The sequence below is a fragment of the Oreochromis aureus genome, linkage group 20 (genome assembly GCF_013358895.1).
Source record: "Oreochromis aureus strain Israel breed Guangdong linkage group 20, ZZ_aureus, whole genome shotgun sequence".
Taxonomy (NCBI): domain Eukaryota; kingdom Metazoa; phylum Chordata; class Actinopteri; order Cichliformes; family Cichlidae; genus Oreochromis; species Oreochromis aureus.
Window position 1 is genome coordinate 12,855,646 of NC_052961.1, and position 24,726 is coordinate 12,880,371.

At 39.1% G+C, this 24,726-nt stretch overlaps 2 protein-coding genes across 3 annotated transcripts; one reads left to right on the forward strand and one right to left on the reverse strand.

Annotated features, from left to right (window-relative positions):
• Positions 1-1,030: 1,030 nt before the first annotated feature.
• Positions 1,031-8,774, forward strand: LOC116310919 (glycerol-3-phosphate dehydrogenase [NAD(+)], cytoplasmic). Its single transcript, XM_031727855.2, has 8 exons — positions 1,031-1,182; positions 2,083-2,260; positions 2,470-2,610; positions 2,733-2,871; positions 3,111-3,223; positions 4,615-4,851; positions 6,825-6,931; positions 7,013-8,774. Exons 1-8 carry the CDS (start codon positions 1,139-1,141, stop codon positions 7,107-7,109), a joined length of 1,056 nt encoding a protein of 351 aa, XP_031583715.1. The 5' UTR covers positions 1,031-1,138; the 3' UTR covers positions 7,110-8,774.
• Positions 8,775-9,232: 458 nt separating this feature from the next.
• On the reverse strand, positions 9,233-20,455 carry g6pd (glucose-6-phosphate dehydrogenase). Of its 2 annotated transcripts, none has more exons than XM_039604135.1 (14): positions 20,418-20,455; positions 18,794-18,865; positions 18,141-18,259; positions 15,193-15,230; positions 14,990-15,098; positions 14,064-14,281; positions 13,063-13,221; positions 12,482-12,607; positions 11,709-11,802; positions 11,442-11,628; positions 11,105-11,340; positions 10,858-10,934; positions 10,598-10,690; positions 9,233-10,240 (listed from the first exon to the last, which is right to left on the reverse strand). In XM_039604135.1, exons 1-14 carry the CDS (start codon positions 20,440-20,442, stop codon positions 10,150-10,152), a joined length of 1,644 nt encoding a protein of 547 aa, XP_039460069.1. In that variant the 5' UTR covers positions 20,443-20,455; the 3' UTR covers positions 9,233-10,149. The 2 variants fall into 2 exon arrangements, with proteins under 2 accessions (XP_039460069.1, XP_031583714.1); XM_031727854.2 differs by lacking the exon at positions 20,418-20,455 and adding an exon at positions 20,234-20,391.
• Positions 20,456-24,726: the final 4,271 nt, after the last annotated feature.

Genomic DNA, 24,726 nt, shown 5'->3' on the forward strand with positions numbered 1-24,726 from the left:
TTTAATGAAGTAGTAATACAGGTCAGTAAAAATACTTTATTCCCCGTTTTGGTGCCTTAAAGGACTCATTTTGGAAGTAGTGATGTATGAGTATGCAGTCACTAGCACCCATGAGAAAATATAAATATAGGTAATATTTCGATGTAATATTGTTTCTGCCACTGAAAAATAAATAAATAAAAGTTTAAATTTCAACTTATCACAAAATTTGGAGTTGCTTATCTGACATTTTCAAGCACTTTTCTAAGTATAACTTAAAATTTTTAGTTTCTAAGAACATTTTCAGTTAAAGTTTGAAGATACTAACCTGAACATTAATCCTGTTTCATATTTTTTGTTTTGTTTTTCCCCTCAGTCAAAATTTCAGGTATCTTAGTATCAGGTTAGATTATCAAGATAATCCACTGATTGCCTTGCTTTGATTGTTAATAATAAGGAGCTCAAGAAATGAAAACTTTAATATTTACTGAAATGTTTTTAAGCAACTGTTTTATATAGTCAAAATAAAAAAAATGTTTTATATGGAAATTTTTTATCTGTGTGAATATAACTGTTAAATAATCACCTTGACATTACAATTTTATGTCCTGTTTAAACAAATGTTTTGTATCATTAATCCAGTAATTTATTTAAACTACAACTCCCAATGCTTTTGTTTGTTTGTTTTACAGGAATTGGCAAAGCCCTCTTATGTTATCATATGTCATTACAAGATTTGATTTAGTTGTAATCATTTAGTAATTATTGCTAAGTTGGTAATTATTCAATAATTAGATTGTGTGTTAGTATGTCAGCACTGATCAGCATTGATCATCTATATAATTCAAACAACCATAGTTTAGGTTTTAAATTAAATAAAATACAGACAATTTGTGGCCAACAGCTTGGCCGGCTCTGGGTGAAAGGTCACTTGCACATGCAGATGATGTGAAACCATAAAGGCTGACGTGGAGACTTTGGCCCCAGTCTAGCATGCTAACCTCTGCTCTGATGGCCTTGGCCTTGCTTTAATGGGCGGGCCGGTGTCTCCCCTCGGGCAGACCAATAAAATCAGGGAGGCACTGTGTGTGTGTGTTGCATAACTGGACTGCAGTCGGTACAGGTTCACCCCCCACACTCAGCGGTTTACCTCTTCACAATGGCAGCTCCGAAGAAAGTCTGCATCGTGGGCTCTGGAAACTGGCAAGTCGATGTGTGGATGTTTTGAACCGTGTCCGGTTATCTTATATGCGCGGTTATCCGCTGGACACAGCGTACAGTAACGTGAGGGAAGTTTGACCTGCTGTACCTGTAACTGCCAGATAGGCTTCGTTAGCGGAGGCGACAGTTGGGTTTATCTCCGCGTGGAGTCACATGCTAAAAAGCCGGCTTATATCGCAGAAAACTGGCCACAAGTCTGGCAACATTACTGGGATTTTTGTCGTTAGCTTTAACGTGTCAGTCGCCTGTTAGCTCGCTCTTATTAGCGGTAGCAGAGACCTCAGCAGCTGTTCGCCACCGGACCTCCGTTTACCGGTCTAATAAATTAACGTTACCTCCCCAAAGAGATAAAAGATGATTTGACACGAAAAATAGATTTTTAAATCATCCTGTAAATTCGGTGTGTGGGTTCAGTTTATGAGCCGAATAAAAAATATTAAATTTTTACATTCTTCTCATACACACACTGTGGATTTTGTAGTTGGAGCTCTTATTTTGGAACGAAATTAAATGTATGTCTATTTCTTTTTATTGCCGAATTCATGAGTACCCCCAAAATAATTAAATTCATTACATAAACTGGTTGTAAAGCCATTATAATTTTGCTGCTGCTTATGCTAAAATAAAATTGCAAGAATTCTCAATGGAGTTCGGCGTACACCCGTGGAAACAGTATGGAGGATTGGTGATTGCAGCATACCGTTATCAGCTTATCTCTGCGTGCAGCTTTGCCGTCTTGCTCTGAAATATTAGTTAATGATCAAATAGGAATCGTTACCTTTAATGATCACCCCATTAGATCACAGTATGAGTGATTGCAGTGAGAATATTGATTTCTCCCGTAAAATGAACACTGACTTGTAACTGTTATTAACCACGCAGGGGCTCAGCCATTGCCAAGATCGTGGGTGCCAATGCTGCTAAAAATGCAAAGTTCGACAATACTGTAAAAATGTGGGTGTTTGAGGAGACTGTGAATGGGCGCAAACTCACTGAAATAATCAACTCCGAACACGAAAATGTCAAATACCTTCCTGGACACAAGCTGCCAGCAAATGTGGTAAGAAAAATGTATTTAAAAAGACAAAAACATTTTAGTGCCTGTTGTCTCATATATGTAAGTGAGGTCCTTGAATAGATGCTTTGCAGCTGTTAGTTTTATAATAAGTTTAACAGCTGTAAGAGTGAGTGAGTTTTCTGAATGCAGCAGGTTCCTACTCTACAGTAAGTTGCCTCAGGCTTTAAAGACATGTCATCATTCCTTCTCAGCTGGCAGTGCCGGACTTGGTGGAGGCGTCCAGCGATGCAGACATTTTGGTGTTTGTCATCCCGCACCAGTTTGTGGGGAAAGTATGTGACACCATAAAAGGGAAGATAAAGAACGATGCACTGGGAATATCACTCATCAAGGTTTTGTTTTTGTTTTTTTATTACTAGATATGGTTTTTACACCTTTTATCTCCAAAATATTGCCACGTTTATTCAGTGGTGTTTGATCCAGACACCAGCATGTTGTGCTTTTGTTCCCTCAGGGCGTAGACGAGGGTCCAGATGGACTCAAACTCATCTCTGATGTGATCCAGGAGAAGCTCGGTATCACCATGAGCGTGCTGATGGGTGCAAACATCGCCAATGAGGTTGCTGATGAGAAGTTTTGTGAGACAACCATTGGTTAGTTTTGTCCCTTTGTTGCTGTCAAATGGGCCCATTGTTGTTGAATTATTTTTGCACTTTAATCAAGAATTAAAGATCCAGATAAGCAGCTTTTAACCTCAAAACAGGAAGCATATTTGTTTCGGTTAAAGCTTTGTGCGACCTCAGCGTTAGTTCTTTGGTTCAACACGTGCTTCCATCATGTTTTTTTTTACAGGGTTTACAGTCAGCATATATATATTTCTTCTGGTTTACAGGCTGTAAGAATAAAAATCACGGTGCTCTCCTGAAGGAGCTCATGCAGACCAGCAACTTCCGAGTTACTGTAGTGGAGGAATACGATGTGGTGGAAATCTGCGGAGCCCTGAAGGTGAGCTCTCAGTGCAGAATTTGTCCGCTTGCAACACGATTACAAAACACGGACAGTCATTTTCATTTCAACACAGGTTTATTTATGGTATCAAGGACCAATGTCTATTTTTGCACTCTCAGCAAAAGTCACACAAACAGAGCAGAGAAAAGGACGAGGCATTTTATCCCTTGTCCCACTTTTTTTTTTCCCCACAGAGTTCCTGTTTCACATGCGTGAGATTATAAAGTGAAGTGACACAGCACTTGTGAGTCACATAAGAAGCACGTGCCTCATAAAGACATGCTGATCTATGGGCACGTCAGTACTGAAACTGAAAGCTGATGACCCCACAGAACAGATAACAGATTTAAAAGATTTAGGCTAAAAATTAAATACGTGTAAGAAGAATATCACATAAGACATTTATTTTTGTTGAAACCAAAAAACATATTCTCTTCCTGCAGAGTTTGTGTGTTTGGATGTGTCACCATTGCAAACTCTCTCTCTCAGCATTATTAACATTTACCACACTGCCACACACAAACATGCTGTTTGACCCACATTTAGTGTGCTGGGATCTAGTCACTCTGTTAATTAGGCAGTGAGGATCAGAGATCTCTGTAGACGTACGCAGTGAGACTTTAAACACTTCAAGTAAAGCTGCCTAAACAAAATGTCTAAGGACCCATTGTGAGCTTTGTGAAAGGGTTGGATCTAACGGGACATTAATCTAAAAGGTTGTTGTAAAGTCTGGCAGGATTTTTTTCTTAATGTGAACTTAAATATTTTGTTTTTGAAGAAATTTTAAACACATGTTATTTTAGGATGTGGATTCCCATGTTTTTAGAGAATTAGTTTGTTGGTGGTTGTGTTTTTACTCTGCTTGTTTTTCCTTTAATTAAAGAATAAATAAAAATATCATAGGAAAGGATAATGCCCAAGCATTCTGTCATTGCAGCTTGTCAGATATGAGGCTTTGGAGCCTTGTTCTAGTCTGTTTGTATAGAGTCAAATAGTCATTTTAATATATCAGATTATTTTTGGAAAAAAAAATGTGGAGGTGTTTTTCCCACCTTTTTTGAAATGTCACATACTTCACCCTTTATTCATTTTTTGATTAGAGTTTAGTTAGTCACAGTTGTCCATCTGCACGTCTCATGAACTTAGCTCAGATGCTGTAACAACTTTAAATATTGAATCACATTTAAATTGACTGTACCGCCTTTAAAAGAAAAGCAGAAGTGAATAAACAACTTTATACTGAATCAAAGTTCATTGTTCAGACTCTGATTAGATGTTGATTGAATGTCACTGAAATCCTTTAGATATTTAGATACCCATCTCCAGCTGTATGGAGATGAGTATCCACTGTATCTGCAGCTCATGCTTTTCCTTCATGTGTCCTACAGAACATTGTTGCGGTCGGAGCCGGTTTCTGTGACGGTCTGGGCTTCGGGGACAACACGAAGGCGGCAGTGATCAGGCTGGGCCTGATGGAGATGATTGCCTTCGCCCGTATTTTCTGCAAAGAAGGGCCCGTGTCCTCAGCAACCTTCCTTGAAAGCTGCGGTGTGGCCGACCTCATCACAACCTGTTACGGTGGACGTAACCGCAAAGTTGCTGAAGCTTTTGTGAGAACGGGGAAGGTACAAATTTTAAAGATATTTTAATATATATGTTCAATTACTGTATATATGTCATAGGCTCAGGCAGAAGCAATGCTTATATATTCCTGGCATACATTCTTCTTGTTAAGGCAGGAATACAAGAGGCAGTGAGGGGAGAGTCACTTCTTGTTTGGGTGCAGGAGAGAGAAGAAAGTGTAGGGATCTGAGCTAGTTTGTGCCAAACTGTGACAGTTTTGGCAGCTGGTTCTGGATTGAGTTGAGTGGTGGTTACATGGTCCAAGGATTGGTCTATTAACAAAAACATCTCAAGTATCAAATTAGACTCAGAATTAAAATGTTAAATAATAAATGAAATAATTTAATATAATGTGAAGTTTTGCTGAAGGTTTATTAGTGATTATTATTGTGGTAGTTCCCGGAAATGTCAAAACTTGGGCACACTGATGAGTTCATGCCTTTTAATGTTTTTACTTGACATAGTGAAGTTATTAATACAAGAGAACTTGTATGTACAGTATATTAAAACGTAATTATGTTGCACCTAATGCTGACTGCACTAAAGATGGATTTCACCTTTTGGTCTGATGCTCCTGTGCAAAGAGCATAAAACTGCATTATTTCTAATGACCAGCAGAGGGCAGCAGCTGTAGTTACAAAGACTGTAGAAGTTGACACATACATAGTTTTCTTTTTTTAGAACTGTGAGCGAGTTCATCTGCAAAATTTAAAAAAAAAAATCATTCTGGTCATTTTCTCTCCAATATTAATTACATCAACACCATGACACAATTAGAATGAGCACGTTTTCTCAAATAATAAATACAAATGTGATTTTGTGGTAGTGCTGTTGTGATGTGCTGACTCTTTCTTCCCATAAATCTGGTCTCTGATGCAGTGTAGTGACTATCAGCTGTACTTCTCATAATGTATTGAGAGATACTTTGTGTGCACTATACATCATCTACTAATACTCACTAAAGATTCAGAAACTGGTTTAAAAAAGCCCCAGCAAACTCTGACTCTTACTGAATCCTACAGTCACGCAAAAGACAACAGAGTCAGAAAGTGGTCAGAGGATTATTGTAAATGGGTGCAATGAACTTGCAATGTCATTGCCTTTGAAATGGCCTCTTTGAAGATGGGGACCAGGTCAGCGACGTCATTTACAAAGTGGCACTGGTGCATTGAACCATTAATAAAATGACATTAACACAGAGCCACTGACGTAGCTGCTGCACGACAACAAGTTAGCTGAAAAATGACAAAGGCGCTTTGAAACTTTGATTTTATATAGGAGTATAACCAGAGAACAACCAGTTGAGTCAAATCCCTTATTGTAAAGAGAGGCATCGCACACAAGTTCTGCTCTTCATTAATGACAACAGACTCTGTTGATTGCACCATGTTGGAAGTCTCCCTGCGTTTATAATAAACCGTAATTATTTCCAAGCTTTCTCCAATCTGTCTGGGAGCGACTGCAGTCCGAGTCAGACAGCAAGAGAGAGAGATTGCCCCTCACCAGATGACCTGTGACTGAAAGTGGCCACTTGGACACCATGTTTTTTTGCTTGTTTGTTTGTTTTGTTTTTTGAGGTGTTTCTCCCATCCAATCACATGTAGGCTCCCATCTTATTTGGCCTTAGATTGAAGCAGTATTTCAACAGCACAATGATGGTTGTAAACTACAGTCAGATTTTAAAAAGGACAGTAGGGTATAAAGAAGTTGCTCCTGTAAGCGTTTTGCAGTGTCTGAGCTTCGCAGTCAGAGCCACTCATGTCTGTACTGCATTCAGTTTAAAAGAATAATGCTACACCTGGGGCTTTCAAACAGTAGTCCACAACCAATAAGTGACATCACAGTGGGGACTTCTATCCTTTATATAGAGTTTACTGTTTGGTTCTTGGGGGGGGGAAACAAAATCACACATGTACACCTTCTCTCCCTTTAAACTCAAGAATCTTCAGCATGTCTTTGTTCTTATCTCATTCAGTCCATCGAGGACCTGGAGAAAGAGATGCTGAACGGCCAGAAGCTGCAGGGACCAGCGACAGCAGCTGAGGTTTATCTCATCCTCAAGCACAAAAACATGGTCGACAAGTAAGACAGACTCACAAGTTCCTTTTGCTTTGGCCAGTTTGTTTCACTCCAGCACTCAACCATTCCTCCTCCTTCCTTTAGGTTTCCTCTGTTCAACGCAGTCTATCAGATCTGCTTCGAGGGCCACCCAGTCACAGAGTTCATAAGCTGTCTGCAGAACCACCCAGAACACATGTAAAGAGGAGGAAAAAAACCCCAAAACAAACAAAACTGAAGGTGCCTTCTTAACGGAGAACACGACCACTTTCGCAGCCTTTCAGAAATCGATGGAATAGGCTGCACCGGTCACACCACAGCTGACATGCAAGGAAATGGTGCCAGCAAAGTGTGGCTCTTCAACTCCAATTTAGCAAATTTTGAAACCAGAACACTGAATTTCCAACATGTTAAAAGTACTTTTATTTCCTGACGTGTACTGAAACTTGAAGGATAACCAATTCATGTAATTGTCCACTACTTTTTGCTTAAGATGCATGTTTTTTTATGTTTTAAACCTAATGAAATCTGTCAGTTTTTAAATCACAACACTGATACAGAAATTAAGACTTCACAACTTCAGAAAATGGAGCCAAGCATTCGAGGCCATTGCCTGCCTTCTGTAGTGAGATTAATCTTTAATGTTTCCGTCCAGTAAACACCTTTCCATCGCCACAAGTTATTTAAGAATAGATATATTACCTCATCTCGTCACGTCTCTGTATGCTTTAAGTGTCTTACATCATTCATTGACATCTCCTGCCTTGTACTGTAAGTGAAAAATACTGTCAATCGCCAAAAACTGTTTTTAAATGGAAAAAGCTAATGTGCCTTAAAATGCATGGTTCAAGTCTTTAGCTTTTGTTTGTGGTCTGACCAAAAGGATAATTACGGTTCATTTCAGCTTGGCTTAAATCTCATTATATCTGTATGGGTCATGCTAACAAGATGGCTTCTTGAAGATGTATTATTACATGAAGCTGCAGATCTCTACTGCAGTTAGTAAACAGGTGTTGGACATAACCAGGCTGTCTTTGCCTTAGCTGGCTCAACAAATCCTAAAATCCTCCATCAAAGATAATGGGCCTCACATCAGGCATAATCTGCTTTTATAATCAGACGTTTTTCATCAGGTGCTGCGTGTATGCCCCCATAAAAATTGGGAATTTAACGTGTCAGCTCACTCTTCTCCACATAAAAATGGAGCAACTGAGTACTGCCTACTTAAGCCAAGAGGAACAGATCATTGAGAGCATTATTTAAAAATTAAAACTAAAAAAAATATAATAATACAGGCTGCAAAATGTGTGAAAGGAGTGCTGGCAGAAAGCACTTAAAGAGTGCTTAAATGCATGAAGTTCACAATTAAAGGTGTTTCCTCTGCACTATGGCAGCTGGGACAGGCTCCAGCCCCACTACGACTCCAATGAGGAGAACGGGTTAAGACAAATGCCATTTAGTGAAGTGCGTCAAGGTTTAACACTGTCCTATTAAATCATCAGATGTGGAATTAACATGTGTGATAATTGCAAATATGATCAATTTCTTTAGTATTTAGATATTAGCTGGACTTCCAACAATGTAAATAAGGGCCAAGCATAAATTCATTTATATTATTTTCTGCATGATTAGCTGAATGCATATAAAATCCAGTGCTGTAACGACATGGGTTCATTGGTATAATGTACCACAATGGCCACATCAATGAGGAAACATGCCAGGCTGAAATGAATCTGAATTAGTCTTTAAACATCCGTCCACTACGTCATTTGTAGCTGTGATCCTGCCTGACCCAGTTTTCACTCAGTTTCTAATACATTTGAAATCATCAACATTTGTCTGTGAATAAATTAATTCTAGTATCAAATCATGGCTGGACTAATTTTTTCCATTTTCATTTTCATTAGAAAGGAAACAATGAAATTGGAAATCGCAGTAGAAATTACAGCGTTTCTTGTTATTTAATTAAAAGGGTTGATTATTTTTCCCCACTTACAGGTTTAAACCTGTAGTTGCTCCATGGAGCTGTTTCCCCGTTATGCCATTAGTTTCTTCTCAGTTTATATAGAGCCTTGATTCCTCTGACACCTTAGCCTCTCCCATCAGAAATACAACCATAGGATACGAGGAAAACACATGAGGAGAGGAATCTCAAGGCAACAGACATTTCACAAAATGAGGAAGCCTTCCGTCTGAGCCTCAGTATGATATGTTATAGCTGCTCCAGCAAGCCTCCTCTCCCATCTCCACGTGCATTTTAGAAATTCTGATTTCTGAGTCAAAGGCAGGATGGCTGGTTAGACAAGAAGCCAAAACATGACACGATAACAAGCAAAACTAGTTTATTACAACTTGTGGAAATGTAGCTAGCTTTACATGAGTGTGCGGTATACAATGCGTCAAAACAGACATTCACTGCTGACCTGTGGTACACGCCACTGTCGTCTGGATTTCGAAATATGGAATCAATGTCAGCAACTTAAATAAATCTGGAAAAATGTAAACAAAAAGGGAATGAAGCTCAAAGTGCGGAAACTAAAAAGGAGCCTGCTTTGCTCGTCCGTGAGGACAGTTAAGACTCGCAGTATAAACGCTTTGAAGAAAATCGCCTCGTGGAAACTAATCTGTTCATTTTAAAACCACCATGATGTCCTTGGTCCCACGCAGAGGATGCAAAAAAACAGCAGCGAAATTAGAAATGCAAACAATGCAATGAAAAGCAGAATGGCATTAAAATCATGGTGATTTAAGAGCGACAGCTAGCGGACATTTGTTCCTATTCCTCGTTTTCTGTGTCCGTTGGTTGACAATATGTGGACAACACTTAGCTTGCAGCGTTTTGTTCTTGTGGTTTGGATATTTGATCTAATTACTGAAGACAGGAATAAGGAGTTCCACTTAGCAGAATAATTTGTTCCCAAAAATCCTTGATCATTCTGTTTTTTCCCGGCTTGATCTCATCTCTAATTAAAGCTGAAAACTGCTGTGAATGTATGAAAACTACCACCGTAACTGTGGTCCATGAAAACACAATCAATTCACAAATGTCTGGTGAAAGTTTGACCGGGCCTTATGGAATAACTGCAATACCTGAGATTTTCTATCTTTGCGGCATGATGGATCCACATTGTGGAAAAGCCTTGTTTCTTAAAGATGATCCTGTACTGGAAAATATCTAACCACTCACCCTACTGCACCCCTCCTACCATCCTACCTCTACTCATCCCTCATATCATCGCAATTCAAAGTCTGTGAGGGTTCACCCATTTGTAAGTGCCTTCGTAACGAAATCCAACTTTCTGCACGAGATCATCTGCTTCTTGAGGGCCACGGCTAAAAAGAAGGAGGAGGGGGGAAAAAGAAAAAGAATTAAGCAATTACATTAAAAATAAATAAAATTTTAAAAACCTGCTGACTTTAATTTGATTACATGTAAACTTTCCATGTAATTTCATTACGCAAGTACAATGTAAAAGGTTACACTTAACGGAATCTCTTCATATTAAATATCAAACACGTTTTCCTTAATGATTTACTATTTTAATACTTTGATTTAACCTTTGATTTCATATATTTCAGCTGCATTTTACACACAATTATTTCTTCATGTTTGCTGAGGCTAAAGAATCTTTTTTTGAATGTGGTATGATTTTCCTCTTCCAAGTGAGAGCTGAGTAAAACCTTTCCTACCTTCCATATTTGTAAGGAATTGGCTTCGGCTTCTCTTTCTCTATTTGATGAAGGATAGGAGTGAAGATCCTCCATGCTTCCCTTAGTTCGTCACTGCAGACAACAATTCAACATGCAGAAGTAGGTAAAACAGAGGTGCGAGGTTTTCACTACTCAGCTCCTGATAGCAAAAAAGAGGCCCCTCTGGCTCCATCTAGTGTTGGTGAGTTATGATTACAAGCAGTGACTTTAGAGAATAGTGGAGAAGGAAAAGTACAGACCTGCGTACAAAGTGCATTTGGCTCCCGCAGAAGACATCCAGGATGAGACGTTCATAAGCATCGGGAAGCTTCACGTCCTAAAAGAAAAATGCCATATTAACAGCTTTGTTAGAGACCCGTTTATTTTATTTTTGTACAACTACCTCTGAAGCTCTAAAACGGGGTGAAACTCTTAATCAGTCTTTGAAGTACTCAAAGTTGATCTCAGAGTGTGTTTGGCAATTAAATAAATAAAACTTGAGCCTGCCTTGTATCTGCTCTTGTAGGTGAGATCCAGCTCCGTTTCTTCCGGGCTGAAGTACACGCCAGGTTTCTTGCTCATCATCTTGGCATACACAGCCTCGTTGGGCTGCACGCGTACCACAAGCTCATTCCTGCGACACTGACGTCCAAAAATGTCTCCGGGGACGTCGGTGAACTGCAGCCGCACCTCGGCCTTTCTCTCATTCAGTGCTTTGCCACAGCGAAGGATGAAAGGAACGCCTGAGGAGAAACATTTTCATGTATTTTCAACCCACGATGAAAGAGCACAGGAAAATGTTTAAAACGCCTTATTTTTTTCCTTAACAAATAAGCGCCTTTACCGTCCCAGCGTTCATTGTGTACGTAGAGCACAGTGGTGGCAAAGGTGGCTTGAGTCGATCCTTTAGGTACTGTGGGATCATCCAGATAACCCAGTTTGGCATCTCCTTCACCCTCTGGATCCCCCACATACTGACCCAGCACAACATCCGACATGGATGGTGGAGCAATACACTTCAGCACCTTCACCTAACAAAGGTACAAGACCAGACACACCACATTTAATACACAGAACGTGAGTATTTGGTTTCTGCCAGGTGACTTTGTACCTTTTCATCCCTGACATCGTCAGAGCTGGTGGAAGCTGGTTTCTCCATGGCAACAAGGGAAAGCATCTGGAGCAAATGGTTCTGCATGACATCTCTGATTATGAAAAAAAAGAACAGGTGGTCACATTAAAGACGCAGAAGACTGTTACGAAATTAATTCAAATTATAACTGATCATGTGTTGGTTTTGATGTGCTGGTAAAACCAGTTAAATCTATTAACTTATGGTCATTCTCCCTGCAGTGAGCTCTTAATGTACAAATGAAAAGAAACAACAACAGCACTTTAACTCACTAGTGTGGTAACATTAGTAAAACTTGAATATCTAATAAATATAAATGGTATATAGCTTGCCAATGAATTATATTTTTTGCACCGATGATAGCTCATAGCCAAAGACATGTTTGTCTTACCCCAATATAAATATTAGGAAGTATTCTTACACATACTTACTCTCTGGTACTCTGCTTGTTTTCATATTCATCATTAGAGATAAGCGTATTGAATCTTTGTTTTAGATTTAGTTCAATGCATTTATTTCTTTTGGGTGCCCCCCCCCAACTGAAATATTGTTAACATTCAAGGTAATCTGCTTAAATTAAAAAAACAGCTAAATAAATACAAAGTCTGTGGGTAACCTTGTTAAATAATTGTGATCACTTATTTTCTAAAATAAGTGTAACTTTTGCCTTAAAGCAGCCCTCATATAATTCTGCTTATTCACGGTACTTTAAAAAGCATTAAACTTTATGATTGAAGTATTTTTCTCCTCACCGGATGATGCCAAAATCATCAAAGTAGCCTCCTCGACCTTGGGTGCCAAAGGGTTCCTTAAAGGTGAGGACGACACAGGCCACGCTGTCCCTGTTCCAGATCGGCCCAAAGATTCGGTTTCCAAACCTGCAGCGAACACAGTGTATTTGTCCTCAGCTCAGCAGCACACACAGAGCAACAGCACAGCTGTTCATGACAACACGCATAAACATTTATCTTTGGTTTTGTTCTTGGTTAGCCCCCACTTTCTATTCATGGTGCGAGATTTTCATAGTGGCTTTTTTAAACCACAGGCCAGCTGAAAATGAAGTGTTGCATAATTAACTCACGATCAAGAGCACATTATTTTTACGATGAAATTTTAAATTTAAAAAAAAGTCTTCTTCATACTCGAATAACGATGCTAAAAAGAAATGTTTTTGATGAAGCCCCAGACATTTGATTTCTCTATGAGGCTCTGTTCTGCTACACCTGCTGTAAACTGGAATAAAGCTACTTGCATTCAAATTTACAACAATCAAAATCTTTACAAAGTGTCACATATAAAAAAAAAAAAAGCTCCTATATTTCGGTTTTCCTACCTGAGCACCATGAGGTTCTGCACCATTTCTTTGCCCAGATAGTGATCTATACGATAGATCTGGTCTTCAGTGAAGAGGGACGAGAGGTGAGTGGACAGTTCCTCAGAGCTCTGAAGGTCATGACCAAATGGCTTCTCCACAATCACCCTGTTCCAGCCCCTAAATAACCGGGGGGGGGGGGAAACACGATCAAATAGTTTAAAACTTTAACAATATATTAAATGATCAGGTTTACACAGTGTGTTTGACAGTTAAGGGGGAAAAAAATGCATTTGATAGTCCCAAATATCCAACACAATTTTAAATGAATAGTTGCCAAAATAGACACAAATATGAACTACAGCTGCAACTAATCATTTCATTCATGACTGATATGCAGACAATGAAAGAAAATAATCAAGTGACCATTTAAAATGTCTATAAAAATATTGTGAAATAACTTCAGAGTCCTAGATGATATCTTCAAATGTCTCTTTCTTTTGTTTTGTTTTTTAATAGTCCATACGGAAAAATTTTAAATATTATGAGAGAACAAGTAAATCCCAACTGCAAGTAGTATGTTTTCACCAGTATTTCTTTACAAATATACATACTAGTTACAGATAATTCAAAGTCTAAATGTTTTGAGTTTACTGAACCACAAAACTGTTGCTAGCAGAACAGGTAATGGAAATTTTATTACAGTATTATTGAAGCTGCTACTACTACAACTCCTACTACAAAATTGCAATAATGGAGGTTTGCCATGATGTCTCGCATTTCATTTCTCAGTGTGAGATTCTGGAGTTAATTTACAAATTCCTACACCACAGAAAATGCTGCTTGCACCTCAGACTTTTAGATGACATTCCACTCATATCAGATGAATGCAAAGAATCCACTGCATCAAACTCTCCACTTACATGAAATGGATTTACAGTCAGATACAGCAGGTAGCACAAGGAAAAAAATTGAACAAGCTGTGTGGCACATCGACATCAGAGACAGGAATGTGTACTGACTTTGTGCTCATGCAGTGGTGCTTAATGTTCTTGGTAACATCGTGGTAGACGGTGGGTGGCAGGGCCAAGTAGAAGAGCCTGTTTGCCCCGGGGCCTCCTGGAAGAGACTCGATGTGTGTGTTGAGTTTGGAGAAAGAATCCCCATCTGCGTATTTCCCACTGACATAAGTGTTCCTGCCGAAGAAGGTCGACAACCGGTCTGCTTCTGTATCTGCCACCTGTGCCAGAGAGGAAAAACCTTTACTGATGTATGGACAATACATTGTTGATAATATCATTCACAAAAATGCACCTTGTACTGAGATCTAGCAAAGTTAAATGAGATTTAACTCAAGACCCTCCTACACACTTTGAATCACTATTATTTTGTGTGCTGCTGCTACAACTCACATCACTATTCAATAGTTTTAATTTAGAACAGAAAAAAAGCCAACAAACTAAGATGGTGTTTTTAATTTATTTGCATTTTTCTAATACTCATCTTTGTTTTGTGGATATTATTTAATTGTAACAATCTGATCTGACGGGCAGCACGGTGGCACGGTGGTTAACTGCCGCACAGCAAGGTCCTGAGTTCAATTCCACCATCACGGGGTCTTTGAAGTTTGCATATTCTCCCGTTTGTGGGTTCCCTCCGGTACTCTGCTTCAACTCACATCAAAGACATGCAATAGTTTTAATGGATAACAAATTGCCACTAGGTGTGAAAAAGCCAACAAACTAAGATGGTTGTGTTGGCCCTGCGACAGACTTTACCTGTCCAGGGTTTTCTAATACTCATCTTATGTTTTGATGGATATTACCCTGAAAAGGATTGTAACGAATGGATGGATGGATGGATGGATGAATCTGATCTGACCTTCTTTCTTCCCATTAAATAAATGAATAATCTGTCTGAGCACTACATCTCAAGTGTCCATGTTTACCTTCAGGTATGGCATGCAAGCAGTCCGGATGGCATCAACTGTCAGGGCAGAGCGAGCAAAGCCCACAAAATAGGTCTGCTCGGGTAGTAGGCCATCTCTGAACAACCACCTGGGAGAGAACAGAGGAACACATGGTTCACTATAACCCACCTCTGAGGCTACAATCCAGATTAAAGTAGTATCTTTAATGAGCCTTTACTCACCATAAAGTTGGGTAGATTTTTTTCTTAGCCAGATCCCCCTATTGGAGCAAACACACACAAATATGATCCACTTTAAAGTTTACGGCGTTGTGTTTTGTTGTGTTTAGTGTCCCAATTGTGTTGTACTATTGTACTAAGTATGACTTTGCAATGGCAATAGAGTTATCTTATCTCATCTCACGTTCAAAATACAGGCTACAAGCACAGTCACATGCAAGTCAGTGTGCTGTTTATTTAGGCTAGTAATCTCAGTGAGCATTAGTCATTTTCCCAGCACACAAAGGTCTAAAGATGCTGCAGTACAAACCGGTTACACTGTGCTGCTACAGGTAAGTAGCGGCTTTGGCTTACTTAAGAATTGCACAACCTCAGTAATCCCAGTGGAACCAAATGGCAACCGCCAGGAGACAACACTGCCCTGCTGCTTATGGAAATCTTACTGAATAACCTGCTGCTTTAGTGGCTTAAACATAGTGGTCAAACCTGTCTGCTAGATAAAGGCTAATGCCTTGTAATCATTATAAAACATGATAGAGGCTCTGAAATCAGTTATAACCCAAATAAAAGTAGAACTTTTATTGCCTTTTAACCTCAGAGTAACCAAGCGGTCATAGCAGAACATTAGAAGCGAACTTAAGTAGAAATGTAATTGCCAATGCTGGTGTCAAACTCATTTTAGTTTAGGGGGACATAAATTGATCTCAAATGGGTTGGACCAGTAAAAGCGCCACAGAAAAGTGTAAAGTGTAGATTTCTTAAAAACTGAAACTTTGCTTCTTAACAGTGTGCCAGATATTAAAACAGTACTTCTTGTTAAATTATTATTCTTTTTTGTGAGCTATCATAATAAAAACACATTTCAACAATGTCTGCTTTCCTGCCCATTATATGTACATTAAAGTTTACAAAGTACAGCAAAAAGGCAGTGACAAAAGAAGTGCTTTTCTATCTTAAACTGAGATTTTTGTTCCTGTGTAGTAAAGCTGGCATCACCGAGGGGGGAAAAAACTCCAGAATTTATTGATTTCACTGAAATTCTCAGTGGGCTGGATGGGACTCTTCACTGGAACAATTGTGGACACTGGGCCACCTATTTTACCTAGTGCCCTCAGGTCAATCAGGTCCCACACCTTCAGTCTCACAAACAGCTTCTTCCCCTGGGCCATTCAGTTACTGTTAACAAACACCATCCCTCTACACCCCAACTCTGCCCACCCACCTCACCAATCTGAGGCACCTGATGACCTGAGTAACCCTCATCACTCAGGCCATTCACACATGGACTCTATACTCAGACCAAGTCCTTTGCACTACTTCCAAGAACTTTGTTCTCAAATGTGTGCATGTCTCTTGTTTTGTATACATCCTCCTTGATTGTATACATTTCTCCTGTATGCCATTTATTCCTGCCATCTTACCATTTAGATTTTATTCTTGCACAGTTGGCATGGAGCACCCATAATTTCGTTGTACATGTACAATGGCATTAAAGTACTATTCTATTCTATGTTTGACACACCTCATTTAAAACACTCACATGGGAGTTCCTTGACTTGTAATCCTGCCACTTTGTACAAAGTTGAATGTCTAATATTTATTTAAAATGACAGCAACCCTCTTTACATTTATTAATCAGAGTTTAAGTAGATATTACCTACTTAAACTACAAAAGCTAGGCAATTATTTTTGGTAAATAAATGTTTGAATATGTGGCATGATCCTTGTTTGAAGGGAAAAAGCAGTTACACCTCTTAAAGTGGTATAGTGAAACACAAACATAAAATGAGCACAACCAGAGTGAGGCTAATCACAGCCTAGCCCTGCCTGCCCTCGATCCTACATATCACAGTGAAAGGAAAACGCTGACTGTCTGTGACTCTGCAAAAAAACAGCCACAGCGCTGCTCTCTCCTACAAAGAGCCACAGTGCAGCAGATAGATGCCACAGCCAGTTAGATGTTCATATATAAAGCAAATGCAGCTATTTTTGTTTTACATTTCATAACAGTGACATCATAATTGAAACAGTGTCTTTGAAGATGACAATAAAAAGAGATTTATTCTTTAAAAGCATGACTTTGCACTTTTAAGGACAAGTGCTTTTTTGTTTTTAATGATAAGATAAGACTGAAGGACCAGTAGGTAAAAGCACAGAATGATGATTAATCAGAATATTGTGCAACAAGGAAAGAAGGGGAATAAAACGTTTCTCAATGCTGGAAATGGTTTCATTTCCTGAACACAGCACCTGAGCAGTATGAGGAAACGTTACGCCATGAATAGAGTCATATTTCATTCACTTGTCTGGATGGATTTCATTTCACCTTTTAACCTCAGAGTAACCGAGAGTAACAAAAAATAAATAAAAATGTTCATTTAGATTTTGCAGATATTGAAAAATATAAGCAATGCTCATTTTGCCAATTAATTCTATGCAAGTGAACTGTTCACAGACCTTTGAGTAAAACAAAAACAACGCTGGTGCAATAATTACTTTATATAGACAGAAAATTACCGCCGATCAATTAAAATCTTCTATTTATAACCTCTCCTCAAATGACAACAAAGAGGAACCTTGCCTGATTCACTGTCTCAGTTTTGAACACTGTCCCAGTTGTGCTTGTTTGCAGAAGCTTTTTGAAATCAGTTTCAACATTTACCTAATCACAGTGGGTGCAATTATTGCAAGTTTTTTTTTAGGATTTCAACACACTTTCTTTGAAAATATTGCCAAACACTCTTGGCTAAGTGCCTTGCAGTCTAAATGTGCCAAAATAAAAAGGGACAAAGAGATTAGTTATATACTCCTGATAATAGAAGCGTCATTGTTTGTAAAATTGAGTGTGATTCCTCTAGACAATTCACCTCTTTATTTGATTTCACAAATCTGCTTATTAGTACCCTTTTTAGGTTAATTAGGTTTTATTCAGGGAGTGACTGAACTCTTACCGATGCGCCCATGATGATGAAGACATGAACATCAGACTGATGAAACTCTTCATCATCATAGAGCTCCTTCCTCAGCTCCCCAAACACCTCAGAGCGAGAGAGAGGGATGCTCATTTTCTCTGAAAAGCAGACATACAAAAAAAATTGATAAAGTCATTTTACCTGTTAAACCAAGAAAAAGAGCAAATTTCAATTCAATTTAATTTCTATGACAAAAGAATTTCCCTCGGGATAAATAAAGTTATTCTTATTCTTATTCTATAGCACCAATCACAGCCAAAGCTGCCTCAAGGTGACAGGAAAAGTGTCAGGAATTTTTCCGCGCCCTCCAAAGCTACATAACAAGTATCTAAGACACTCAAAATAGTCACTCTCCTTCAAACAAATAATGTAAAGAAAAACAATGCAATGAACAGTTTCTTAAAGATCACACATGTGCAAAACTTTCAGCCTTTACAAATAAATACCACAAATAATGTTAATTTGTTTATTTGGTTTTCTTTAACTTCACGCAAACAGCACAAGTCGTTAAAAGAGAAAACTTTTCTTAGATAATTTGTTCCCAATATCTTTAAGAACATCTACTTCTTTCTCATAATGCAATCTCAGACCAACTTGGTGATCTTGAGGTTTTGGCTCTTTGGAGGCTTTACCATCTGTTGCAGGGTTCCTTGTTCTTGTGGCTGAGGACACCTCTCTTTCACTCCTGGTCAGTTGCGGTCGCTCTGCAGAATGAATTTAGGTCTGGTCAGATGGCTCACTTAATGCGTGACGCTTAAGATTTTAAACCTCAAGTTTACACTGGCGCAGAAATGTAAAACTTAACATTTTCATTAATGCTTACATGCTATACTGTTTTAGCATCATTCTCCTACAGCCACCAGTTCATTTCTGTACAATACAAATTACTTTGGTTAAAGACCACAGCAGCTATCCATCTATACATCAACTCGACCTCAGTGAGTATCCAATTTAATGAATGTCATTCGCCTAACCTTCGCCCCTTGTGTTCGTCCTTCTCTTCAAAATGCTCAAATATTATTTTTAATGATTATTTTACTAACAATAAAACCTTTGATTTTGATGGCACCTTTAGTACTGGTGTTTTTCACTCCTTCAGGCATTTTTAAATATAATAAATGCCAGAAGAGTCAGTTCACACAGCTAATATGCGCATCTTTTAAAATTTATAACAAAAAAAAAAAAAAACAATTAAAGGAAAAGGTTTAAAAAAAAAAAAAAAAACAAACACATAAATATCTGATTCTAGCTTCTGAATAAACTGTAATGACTGAAAAGTGAACCCTATTGGGATTGTGACAAAGCAAGACATTTTGGACTCTAAAAAAGGAATCCAAATGAATAGATTTCGCCCTATAGTTGTTACCAGTCATCAGAGTGCATCTGACTTATAAAACGAGCTAAATAAGGCAAAACCCCTGGCACTAGGCGTTTACTTCCTCGAACATTAACTTAACGTTGAAAAACAAGCAGCAGCATATTTTAGGAAAAGGTATAGGCTTAGCCAATCAGGAAGTACAAGTTGGTCCTGTAATTTTATCACCGACTTCTTCACTTTCTGCAAGCTGCATTACCATTGACATACTGACAAACACAAAAACAACAGTGCACGTGTGTGCCTGTCAGATGGAAGCTACTACTCCCAGAAATAGCCTCACACACAGCAACATACTGTAATGATATTAGTCAAATCCTCCACCAAATCCCGTGTTTAGACTGCTGAACCTTAATGCACAACACCATGATAAAGCTGGATGGCGAACATCTCAGGATGACACCCCGGCAGACACTGTTGCTCAACCAGCGTTTTATTTAATGTGCGGTTAGCAGCACTGGTAGGCAGTATGGAAGAGCTCAGATTACACTTTTATTAAACGGAGATACAAAAGGTTTTCCTCGCCTGTGTCATTAGCCTCAACATTATCATCCTCTTATAACAACAAGAGTTGACAGAAACAACCCCAGCTAGCAAAAAAAAAGACCACCTAGCTTTCGCGTAGCTAACACAATGTGCGTTAAAAAAGCGGCGAAGCTACTACAAGCTAAGCTAATGGGACTGTAATGCTACTTACAAACAGGTCCGTTAAGGAGATGATAACCTGGCAGTTAAAACCCGAGACAAGACGCCACAGCCTTTATGCAACCTCACAGCGACAGCAGCCCAGCTCGATGGTGCTTATTTCTCTGTCCTGCCTACTTCCCGGTTGAGGTGACAAAGCAGAATTGAGAGATTTTATTGGTTTGGAAGAAACTCACCAGCGCTCGCTCGAGATCCCATCATTGTCGACTCTGGTGACGCCACGCCCATAAGTAGGCGTGTTTAATCGCCCCTCCCCTGCACCCCCATCCCAGTCTGAATGAAACCTTCATATAAATATTAATAACTGTGCAATACTAATAATTGTATTTATAAATACTGGAATTATATGATTATATAAATACACTAATTTATTAAGTGACATCCCTACTATTGCACAGTCATTCAAGAACAAGTATTTAGCTATAGTAACTATGAGGGATAAAGTTGATGAGTTATACCATGAGGATATAGGAAAGAGTTGTTGAAGCTAGCACGATCTGATATGATAAGGCAGTGGTGGCTTTTTGTGGGAGCCCCTTGTTTAACAAGAAAAATGTTCGTCACTTGGATTAGTCATCCACTTGGACACAGTGACGAATTGCGTTTTTCACACTCAAACATTTATTAAACAATTAAGCAAATACAAATAACGCAATAAAGATGAAAGATTCAACTTTTGGAGTATTTTTGAACGCTGGATGATTGAGAATGAATCATCAAGACATTAGTAGTTTTATTATGTATTTGTGCCTTTTTTTTTTATTGTTTCATGAGATGAAAAGTTTATTAAAGAAGATGATGAGTGAGTAATAAGGACAAATGGAGGAAAGTTAGTGAATCACTGAAACCAATTTTCTAGGAAGTGGTTCAAAAACATAAACAACTGTGGGATACTGTTTGTCCGTGATTTGAACAAATGCAGGCGAGGGCCTTGATGAAGAGAATTGAGAATGGAAAGGCGGACATTCTAGAGACGCTTGTGTGTGCCAACTCCTCAGTAGACACTGGAGGAGATGGAGAGAGCAATGGACATAAAGTGAGTAAAAACGTTAAATGCAGAGTATTTAACCTGGAGAATGAGATGATGATGTACTGGTATTGATTTTCAAGAACAATGGTGATGTCATGCGCGATTCATTTGCAGTTTGGACGCATAGGTTTGAACGCCTCCTGCCCTGATATAGTAACTATGAGGGATAAAGTTGATGAGTTATACCATGAGGATATAGGAAAGAGTTGTTGAAAAGCTAAATAGCGACGTCGCTAAGTTCTGATGTGTGGTGATAACTTTGGGAACCACTGTGATAAGGACAGAGGTGATGGTCAGTGAGCAGCAATATGGCTTCATGCCAAGAAACAGCACCAACAATGCAATGTTTTCTTTGAGAGTGTTGATGGAGAAGTATAAAAAGAGCTGCACAGTGTCTTTGTTGATATAGAAAAAGCATATGATAGATAGGGTGCCAAGAGGGGAACTGTGATACTGCATGAGGAAGTCAGGAGTGGAAGAGAAGTATTTAAAGGTGGTGCAAGACATGTATGTGGAAAGCAAAACAGTGGCGAGGTGTGTGGTAGGACTGACAGATGAGTTTGAGGTGGGGTGGGAATATATCAGGAATCTGCTTTGAGTCCCTTCTTTTTTGCAGTGGTGATCGACATTATGATTTTTAGTGAGAGTAGGGAGCTGGTGCAAGAGAGTCTGATGAGGTGGAGATGTTCATGTATCCAACTGTTAAGTCTTTGGTTGGAGGAGGGATTTCATTATAATCAAAATACAGAATATTCACAGACCTTTATTTCAGCAGTCACATGCGCATACATAACTAGTGAAAGAAAGAGCAACTATAATGATTCCCCTTTTTCATTCCGGCCTTATAGTCTTGTGTAACCTTGTGTAACTGTTTTAAAGAAGTGCACAGTGCTTGCATTATACTAAAAGTCTTTTCAAAGTTCAGGTGGAACTAACAAGAGGCTCAGCAGTACAAATAATTATGCCAAGAGGGCATTTACCAAACAGTGACAAAATCCTTCTTTGTGGTAAGAAAACAATTTGAGTTACCGTAGAAACACGGATCACACCACAGCTGATACACATCCTCAAAGAAGAGTCCACACACATAAATCCATGACTAGTCCCTGATGAAGATCCAGCTTTTACTGGCTTGGGCTGATTTGCACAAAGTTAATATTAGAGTTCCTGCAGATACTGTCAAACACTGGCCTGATGAGGGGTTCTTCAAGTTATTATTCTGCAAATAAGAACAATGCATTACTTAGATACAAAGTGATGAGAATGAGGAAACAGAAACTTGCTACTTCCTGTTCCAACTACGGGCTCAGTTTGAGAAGACATAGAAATGTAAAGATTCACCGTGTGGCAGGCAAGAATAAGATATCCTGCTTTAGACCATGGAATACCTACAGTGGGAATCCAGGAATGGGAGGACCTCTCTTCAAGCAGCCTGGCTGCGATCAAGCCCTTCCTCTCTCTTTGGTGTAAAACACACACTATATTCAGGTGCTGCACATACTCATTGAGGCGTGTCTTCAGATGGTTTTGAGACAAAGGAGTCAAAATACAGGCAGGGATAAATCTAGACTGTGGCAAAATAGTTACTTTAGTGGGTTGATTGTGTCAGTAGATAGCAGTATTACACTTATGGAGCAGGTTTTGTGGTAGAGAGAGTGGTACAGTTGTTAGTATTTTCCCCTTGCAGCTAACCTTGCTGTGGCCTCTCTGTTTATGGGTTGAATAGTCTTACTTTATCTTGACTTCCACCAAAGACATTAACTCAGAGGTTCCCAAAGTGTGGGGCCTGCCCCTAGGGGGGCGCAGAGCCATTGCAGGGGGCGCGTATGCATGAAAAAAAAGGGACACTGTGGACAGGTTTTTGACGGGGCTCCCACACAAACGCAAAGCAGGAGATGAAGCATCCAAATATGTTTCAAACCAACTTCCTTCCAAGCCAAAGACAGGAAAATATGGTGAAGCATATCTTCCTTTGGCTTCACCTGCACAAGTGCCAAGGTAGGTCTCCCCTCAAAATTAGTTACGGGAGCAGCGCTGTGCTCTCCAAATCACGGACAAACAGTATCCCACATTCTTGATTTTTAGTTCACAAACACTTCTTGTAATAACTAACTACTCCTGACATTTTGGACATGTTACTAACATGTCCAAAGCAGGCGCTGTGCTCTCCAAATCACGGACAAACAGTATCCCACATTCTTGATTTTTAGTTCACAAACATTAACTACTCCTGACATTAAATGGTTATTACAAGAAGACATTAAATGTCAGGAGTAGTTAGTTATTACAAGAAGTGTTTGTGAACTAAAATCAAGAGCTAACATGATGTTAGCTCTTCAGTGGGAGATGGATCCTTGAGACAAAGGAGTCACAATCTCACAGCTGTTTTTGTTTTTGAACCCATTTTACAGGCAGGGATAAAGACTGTATTGATAGCAATGTTGAATAAAACACAGTTGTAAAATAATTACACCGTGACGCCTGCCTTTCTAAATGGAGGGACAGTAACTGCGTGTTGTAAACGTGTAAGTAGAGATAGTCAGTATTAACACTTTTGTCTCATCTGCCATTCTGCCATTCATCTCATGTACAGTAACGTGGCGCACAGTTATTTTCCCTTGCTTTAACCTTGCTAAACGGCCTCTCTGTTTATGGTTGAATAGTCTACGTGTTTTATCTTGAGCTGAGTTTCCACCAAAGACATGCATCTTAGTTTAACTGGTTATTCTAAATTGGCCATAGATCTGAATGATTGCTTGTTTCTCTGTGATGACCTGGTAACCCAGCCCAAGTGTAGCATCTCTCTTTCTGAATAATAGATCTGATGGCACCTGCAACCGTGAATTGGATATGTGCTTAAGAAAATGGTTGCATATGGAAAAGATCAATTAATGTCACCGTCTTTTTGGCCCCTCAGAAGCAAATACCTGCCAATATACTTGTCCAGCAAACACACTTTACTACTAATATTCCTAATAATCTTCTAAGTACTTTCTTCATAGGTACAAGTGTGTGTTTTAAATGCAAGCAATGATAGTAAAATAAGGTTTGAAGAACCACTGATGTGCAGTGTGAATAGAATTACAACAGCTTCATCATGCAGTACTGTGAATGCACTCACCATCTGTGCTGGCATCATCCTCCAGTAAGATCTCTGTGAGCAGGGCAGCAGGAGCTGTGTGTAAGACACTGTGGACTGTCCTGAGGAGAGCGGACCAGGCCTCATTATGAAACACTATGATCACACTGGTGGTCGGGAGGCCAGGACAACGCCAAAACGTCCGTTCCAAACAGCTGTCAGAGCCAAACTGAAAGTTAACCCGTACTAGATTTTTAACAGGGGGTTCAGTACTGTGCAAAAATACTCAAGTCACACACATAGAAATACAGTATGTAAGGGAAAAAGAGAGTTTGTGTAATTTTAACTTGAAAGTCAATATTTGGTATGACCACCT